At 54.2% G+C, this 8,306-nt stretch overlaps 1 protein-coding gene across 1 annotated transcript; it reads right to left on the reverse strand.

The window, feature by feature from the left end:
• Positions 1–1,938: 1,938 nt before the first annotated feature.
• On the reverse strand, positions 1,939–4,344 carry POU3F2 (POU class 3 homeobox 2). Its single transcript, XM_032484419.1, has one exon. It carries the CDS (start codon positions 4,134–4,136, stop codon positions 2,802–2,804), a length of 1,335 nt encoding a protein of 444 aa, XP_032340310.1. The 5' UTR covers positions 4,137–4,344; the 3' UTR covers positions 1,939–2,801.
• Positions 4,345–8,306: the final 3,962 nt, after the last annotated feature.

The following is an 8,306-nucleotide window of genomic DNA, read 5'->3' on the forward strand; positions in this document are numbered from 1 at the left end:
AAAAAAAAAAAAGCCTCTGAAAGTTATAAACATGAAACCTGGCAGTATATGCATAAAATTTATTCCAAAACTTTATGAAGTATAAAGGAAAGGAAGTGTTTTACACACAAATTAACTCAGTCAGTATAAGGTCTAGGGTCCCCCCCCCCTTAAAACTTGGCACTATTTTAAAAATAAAATAAAGATATTTCAATAATTAGAACAAACTATGAAGGTATTGTGCATTTCTGTTTTATGTAGATAATAAAATATTACTTTAACATAAATATATAAGGATCTCTGCGTTTTTATTTTCCCCACAAGCACAACCAAATGTACCAAAACAAAGTATTTTTAAAGAGACTGAACAAAAAAAAATTACATCCCATATAGATTTTGCTCACCTACTCATTTAAAGCTACAGAAAAACAGTTTCCAGAACCTTTTTGCTTTAAAAGAAATAAATATACATTGAGGCAGGCCACTTAAAAATGATATGAAAATATTTCCCTGGGTAGCATTAAAAAAAAGGAAAATAGACAAAGAAACATTTAAACTATTTCTGCATTTCAAAAGACAGATATTAAACATATATACATAGTGGTAAGGTTCAGTGGTAATTTTCATCTTAGTAAACCTATGAGAGTTAGAGGAGCTAGAGACACATCCCCTGAACTCCATCTTCTGACCTTACCCACTTGGTAATAAGAATCTGAAAATTCATTTCCTCCCTTTACCATTGGCTCTATGCCCTGCTCTGGATTGCCTCACTAAAGGCCAGTTCCCACACCTCAGGAACAGGCGGCGTGATGTACCCCAAAGCAGCTCCATGCCCATCTCCTTGTGACATTCATTGGGGGAAATGAAATACAGGCAAATAAATATGCCCATTATAAGCCATCATTTAACTTGCAAAAACACTGAAAATGAAACAATCACAGGTGTTTGAAAAGACAATATAAAGCATATTTCCTAAAGCCTTAACTACTGATTGCAATGCTAATCTGATGCTGAACCATAATTTTCTGGTAGTGAGAATTTAATTATTTAAAATAAAAATTTGTCTAATACCTAACCAGAAAAAAAGCCCCGAACTTCTATGATGAATAAAAAGTGTTTTCCCTTTTAGCGCCCTTTTGTGCTGATTATTATTTAATATTTTAACTGATCACAGTTTAATGGTATTTATTTTCAATACAGTTACAAGTTTTTTTTTTTTTTTTCACCTACACTTCCCAGTAGAGTCTTTTGTTACGGGAGTTAACTGTTTTCCATCAAGATAAGGTCAAAAACGCACTTAAAACTTAACAAAGGGAGAAAAGGAAGGATTGAAAATAACATTTTTTTTTCCTACTTCATTTGGCTTCCTTAGTGAAAGAAGGGGGAAAACGCTGTCCAAGTCAAACTGGTATTTTCTGCAATAAATTACAGAAGAAGAGGGTGTGGGACCTTAAATATGATTTGATAAACAAATGAGCTAGTGAAGACAAAGTCAGCCTAGAGTGGAGATATTCTCTGTATGCATGTGGGTATTCGTGTGCCAAGAATCACAGTCTATGCATACACCATTAAGTTCCCAGATTATTTTCTTTATGTTAAAAAAAGAAAAGCTTTTAGAGGAACAAAGTTTAACTGCTGCTGTCAGTACAAATAATTCCTTATAATTAAGGTATTAAAACTGAAGGCAGAGAACTATATAGGGGTCTCTGAAGATACTATTTCCCTAGTTCTCTTCAAAGTGCCACTTTCCTTCTGTTGGACAACTCTGGAAATATATTTAACCTCCACATTTCCTCTGAGCTCTTTCACAATGGGCCCGCCTCATAAAATGAAGCAGTCAGTCACTCACTATCGATTTTTCTTTTTCTCCCCTCCACAACCTCCCCCAGAAACACTGCCTGAAAATGAAGTTTACTTTGTGGCTGGTAACAAAAACCAATGCTTCACTTTCATTTTTGTATTCCGAACAGGATTTTTGCCTTGGATAAAGCGGGTAGACTATGCATATTTCCTGAAAGCAGAGAATTATTTATTTTGTATGAAACCAATTGTTTTGCTTTGTGAAAAGGATCAAATAAACGTTGAATCAATGTAAGAGGGGGTGGATTTGAAGGTAACCAAAGTTCACAAAGAGTAAGAGTAAGAAGAAGAGGGGCAACACAAGAACACTGGAAATGGAGAGGGGCCAAGAGCTGGCTTCAATTCTCTCTCCGATGAATCAAACCAAACCAAACCAAACCTGGCAATTTCAAAATGAACGGTGGGAGAACGCAAAACATGTTCGTGAACTTGTTCCTGTAAACTTCAATTTTCTTGCAGTGCAAATTTATGTGGTTAAATTTTGCCTGCACCAAAGAACGTGTGTATTTTTCCCTCTTTCCTGATGGGGATCCACATGAAATAAACACAGCAGCATGTGCCAACTCCAAGCATCAGGAGCTGTGTTCTGTGTTTATCACGGTTTGGTGGATTTTTTTCCCTCTTTTTGGTAATTTATTTAGTTCTGCCAGGTATTTAACTCAGTGCTTGCCATCTCTCTCTCACTCACTCTTGTTCTCACTCTCTCTGAGACACTCCACTCCATTGCCTGGGTACTGGCCTGTAAAGGTCAAAACACATCATTACACCTGCTACCGTTTAAAGGATAGTCCAGTGCCTTAGTTGTTTTCCTTATTTTTTTTTCTTTTTAAGGGACGGGAAAATAATAATTAAAAATAAAAAGAACAATCAGAAGTTAGAGAGGGAACAAGGGGGCCGGGAAAAGGGCCGTGGACCGAAGGGGAGGGGGAGACACGCGCTCTGCCCCTCCCCCCCGCTCGAGTTCACTGGACGGGTGTCTGCACCCCGTGGTGTGGTGGCGTGTCCCTACTCCCCCCGTACACATCCTCGGCGCCCGGCAGAGTCCCTCCGGGAGGGGTCATCCTTTTCTCTTTCTGTCTCCTGTTACAAAACCAAACTCTCACCACCTCCTTCTCCAGCTGTAAGCTGTCCGCGAGGGAGGTGATCTCCTGGGCCGAGGGCTTGGGGCATTTGAGGAAATGGCTCTCCAGAGCCCCCTTGACGCTCACCTCGATGGAGGTCCGCTTTTTCCTCTTGCGCCCCTGCGCTGCAATCTTGTCTATGCTCGTGGGGCTGCCCGAGGATGAGTCCGCCTCCTCCAACCACTTGTTCAACAAAGGCTTCAGCTTGCACATGTTCTTGAAGCTTAGCTGCAGGGCCTCAAACCTGCATATGGTGGTCTGCGAGAACACGTTGCCGTACAGGGTGCCCAGTGCCAGCCCCACGTCCGCTTGGGTAAATCCCAGTTTGATCCGCCGCTGCTTGAACTGCTTGGCGAACTGCTCCAGGTCATCCGAGGTCGGCGTGTCCTCATCCGAGTGCGGGTCGTGGTGCGCGCCGGGGTGGCCTGGCGGGCCCTGCGGGGGTGGCGGGGGCGGTGGCTGCTGGTGCGGGTGCGAATGCGGGTGCGGGTGGTGGTCGGCGTGGTGCGACTCGTCGTGCGCGTCCCGCAGGCCGTGGTGGTGCAGCCCGGCCGGCTGCCCGCCGGCGCCCAGCATGCCGTTCACGGTGAAGCTGGGCTGCGAGTAGAGCAAGCCGCCGTTGGACGCTCCCATGGAGGGCGGGAGGTGCGCCGCGGCCGCCGCGCTCCGCCATGCCCCGGGCCCCGGGTGATGGTTGGCGGCGTGGTGCACCAGATGCGGCGGCCGCTGCTGCTGCTGCTGCTGTTGCTGCTGCTGCTGCTGCTGTTGCTGCTGCTGCTGCTGGTGCTGCTGCTGCTGCTGCTGCAGGGAGCCCGGCCCGTGCAACTCGTCTCCTCGGCCGCCCTGCTGGACCACCACCGAGGGCTTGATGTCCGGCTGGCCCAAGGGGCTGGTGGACCACGGGGAGCCGTCGCCGCCGCCCCCGCCGCCACCCCCGCCCCCGCCGCCGCCGCCACCGCCCCCGCCGCCGCCGCCGTGGGACAGCGCGGTGATCCACTGGTGAGCGTGGCTGAGCGGGTGCCCGTTGCTCTGCAGCGCGCCGTAGTCGCCCTGCACCAGGCTCTGCGCCTCACGGTAGCCCCCCGCGCCCTGCTGCATGCCGCCCGGCGGCTCGGCGTGCACGATGGAGGCGCTGGAGGTGAGCAGGCTGTAGTGGTTAGACGCTGCGGTCGCCATGACTCTCGGAGCCGGACTGAGCGCTCCGGTTAAAGGAGCCGCGCATTTGACAGTTACTTTTTCGCCTCGGGCTCCTCTGTTCGCTCGCTCTCTGTCTCTCTCTTCTCTCCCTCAGCGGGCAGCTCCGACGCCCGCTCCGACGCCTTCTGTTGCTGCTCCTGCTATTACTGCTGCTGCCGCCGCCGCCTCCCGCCCGCCTGCCCGCCCTCGCTCTCTTTCTCCTCCTCTCCTTCCTTGCTCTCGCTCACTCTCCGACTAGCTCCGCGCTCCCCCCTCTCCCTGCTCTCTCCAGCTCTCTCCCGCTCTCTTGGCAGCACCGGCTCGCAGCGGCACGCGCCTGGGCCCCGCCCCCTCCACCCCCTTCCATTGGCTCCGCGCCCTTTGATTTACGTGGATACCGCTAGCAACCTCCCAGGCCGGCGCCACTGATTGGCGCACAGCTGCCCCCTCCTCCTCTCCCCGGGGCGCGGAGTCCTCTTAGCCCTCCTCCGGTCCCCCCTCTCCACCCAATTCAGATTCTCAGAGTTCTCACCTCCCCTTCTCCCCCACCCCCGGCCTCCTCCTCCCCTCTCGGAAGGGCCCGCCCCCCATCTGTCTCCCAAAAAGACGCGCGGGGCAGTCCGGGCGGAGGAGGGGGGCATCCCGGCCCTCTATCGACCACAGCCACTTTCAAGACTTAGGTGGTGGCGCGGGGGGCTGGCGGCGGTCCACTTTCTCCTCCAAATAGGGCGGGGGGGGGCGTGAAGAAGGAGAAAGAGAAAGGCTGAGTCCAGACAAGCCAAGGAGAGTCCTATTTTTATTCACCTTGGGACACGCGCGCGCGCGCACGGATGCGCGCGCGCGCGCGCGCGCGCGCACACACACACACACACACACACACACACACACACACACACACACACACACACCAACGTCTCTTATACCTAGAGCCAGGAGTCAGATTCATCCCCCTGTAGAAGTCTCCTTTCCCCCAGAGTTAGAATTTCAGTGCCCATGTGCTTCTTGCTCCAGGATGTCCGAACACTTTTGCCCCTATTAAGGTCCTCTTCTAACCCCCACAACTAGTGCAGACTCTTTTCCTTTTAGGTTCCAGGACCAGTAGTCCTCCAGCCCCTCGGCGAGAGGATCCCACGAGAGGCAGGCTCAGCCCGCGCCTCGGCTTGTAAGAGACGCCTGTTAAGGCGCGATGTTGCCTGCTCTGACAGCGCAGCGGTCTGGACAGAAAACAAAACAAAACTCTAAAAGTCTCCGAGACATTCACACACTGGGACGCTCGCAGTTTTTGGTCTAGAAAACTAGGAGCATTTTAGGGTAGACCTTCGCCTTGTTCAAGGCTACAGGAGTCCTGGCAAGGGGTGTTCGGCCTCCAGGCGAGGGGGAGGCACCAAAGGCGGCTCCGGGAAGCCGCGACGCCGGGGCTGCGTGAGCTCTTCCCTATGCTCCTGGAGCTTTTGGGTGCAACTTTTCCGTTAGCTGCTTCTAAAGGGAGGAAGAGTGTGTGAAGGAAAATGGGCTGTGCCAAGGGAATCTTTCTAATCAGTAACTTAGGCGGCGGACGCCACCGGGTGGGGTTGGTCTAACTCCCCTCTCAGGCGCTCACTGGCGAAGCTCCCTGCTTAGCTTTCAGCCATGAACTCCGGAGCAAGACGGTGGGACGTTGCACTGGCAGCACCGCTCTACCCAGCGCGGGCGCGTCGCGCCCTCAGTTGCGTAGCCGCCCGGAACAGGTGCCTGCCGCCGGTTTCGGAGCCTGCTAGCCAGGTAGGAGACCCGGGCGCAGCTCAGGCTAGCGCAGTGGGATCACCACGCAGGCCCAAGTGTACCGTGCGCTTGCTGGGAAGTGAGTGAAAAGTTGCTGCCCGGAAACGGGTGAGGGAAAACAACCCCAGGAAACGTGAATCACGTCCCCACCTCTCACCCTCGACCCCGTGCGTTGTGGCCCCGCACGTTGTAGCCCCGGCGCTGGCACTGCCGGCGGTCGTGGGTTTGTGAGGGAAGCCAAATCAAATGCTCAAGGGGAGCACTTTGGGGCCTCCGAGCATCTTAATCTAGACAGCAAAGTGGAGCGGGCCAGAGAATTCATCATGACTAAAGAGGAGCGGAGGTCTTTGGGGAGTGGCTGAGCTGTTTATAAATCACCACTTTGAGCATCCGCCCGGATAAGGCGCTTTGGATGAGAATTTCCACGTGCCCTGTGTTTATGAGCGTGCTTGTGGGAGAGAGAGAGATGGTTAGGGGAGGGGCGAGCCCACAGGCCGCCAAAGGGACGGACCTGCATCCCCCCACGCGCGCACCCGCGCGGCGAGGCGAGGACACACACCTTGTGGCGCTCGGTTCCCGCGCAAGCGCGGAGCCACTCCGGCCGCGCGCCTGGGGGCTGCTAGGAATCCGGTAACTTTTCGGGTTTAGGAAAAAATGAGAAAGTCCGAGCCTCGGAGCGCGCAGACTCGGCGGCTGGCGCCCGCGGCTGCTCGACTGGAAGTGAAGGGGCTGGGCAGTGGGCAGGACTGCCTCCCTCGGCAGCGGCCTGGAGTCCCCAGCGCTGGGCGCCTGGCTCTCCCGGGGCTTTGGGAGCGCACAGGCCGCTTGCCAGCCGCGTCCCCGCCCGGCCCGCCGCGCCCCTCTTCACCCTCTGCCCCTTCGCTGCCCCTTTCTCCTGCCTCCTGGCTGGGAGAACTCAAAGCTCCCACAGATGGAAGGATCCAGCCACCGGGAAGGGCCGCGTCGGGATCAGCTCAATCCCCTCCCTCTTCCGGGGCAGGTGTCTGCTTTTCTTTGCATTTGATTTCTCATTTCTCAAGGGACAAGGCCCTTTGCAGCCAGTGGGGTGATACACTCGAGGGAAGAAAAAGGTTCCCAATCTCTGAGGGAACCAAGGTGACCAGACTCAGAGACAGTTCAGAAGTCTCCCCACCCTCCTCTCCTTCTGCCTCCCTCTCCACAATCTCGGGTTTAGGGCGCTGGGGGGTGTTTTGGGGGGTGGGGAGCAAAAATAGGCTGCACGTGTACAGCCAAACTTCCTGTCTACAATGGCACTTCACTGGCGATTATTGCGCGGAGATTCATCCCACGCTGACGTCCTGGGTTCTCCACTCCACCCCCACCCCCGCCTCATTTTGCTGGCAGGCGACGGAGCCGAAACGTCCCCGACAGGGTAAGCCGGGTAGTTCTACCGTATTAATACACCCAATAAATCCCCTGGAGTACACAAAGCAATGCCCTACCCCTGGGCCTCAGCCTCACCCCACCGCCATCCCCGGAGCCGGGCCAATCGCCGGGCGGGCTGGGCTGGGCGCGCACTGTGGCCCTTGGTACCACCTCCTCCAGCGCCACCCCCACCTCCCCGGCAGTCGCCGGAGGCCCGGTTGGTGCGAACGCCGGGTCCTGAGTAACCTCAGCTTCCTATCTGCCTCCCAGCGCAGCCCCTCCCTGGGGCTCCGGGAACCTGGGCTCTCCGAGGTTTAGCTCCAGATGGGGGCTTCTCTGTCCTTCCTTCCCCACCTCCCACCCTTGCGGGCGCCTTTCTTTGCGGCTGACCCTGACAGAGCCGAGGCCACACGTCTGCCTGCCTTTCTCCGCCCTCATAAAAGCACGCTGAAGGTGTCTCCGGGAGACACCTCCAGGTTTTGATTCAGCTCATTCCCTTTCACTGTTCAAAGCAGCTGTTCAAATACAGAGGCTGCTTACGTTGACGTGGAGAGGATTTCAAACAACCCTAAAATGCTTTGAACTGACAAGGTGTCTTGATGTCTCCCTCACTTCAGCACAACTCCCCGAGATCGCTGGCTAGGACAATGGCTGAGCAGGCGGTTCACGAGGGCCTCGCAGCCTCCGGGGTTTGACTGCGGGGTTCCCTGAGCCCCTCCTGCGAGAACAGGCTCCAGGCACCCAGAGAGGAGAGCCTGGCAACCGCACCAACCCATCCCCTTCCCCTAGGTCCCAGCACAGTCTCCACTCAGTCCGTATTCTGACCTGGACTGGTCTGAAAAAGTGGTGCGGGCTTCTTCCCGAACCGCCTAAGGAGGAAACAACTCAGCGTATCCGAGCTAAACCGAAAAGACTGATACTTATCTCCGCATTGTCAGACTCCTCGAACCGGGCCTGGGTCTTGGTAATGCCCAGCACCCTGACCCGAGATCTCCCGAAGTCTTCATCAGAGTTAACAGTAAT

Source organism: Camelus ferus, chromosome 8 (assembly GCF_009834535.1).
Source record: "Camelus ferus isolate YT-003-E chromosome 8, BCGSAC_Cfer_1.0, whole genome shotgun sequence".
Taxonomy (NCBI): Eukaryota; Metazoa; Chordata; class Mammalia; order Artiodactyla; family Camelidae; genus Camelus; species Camelus ferus.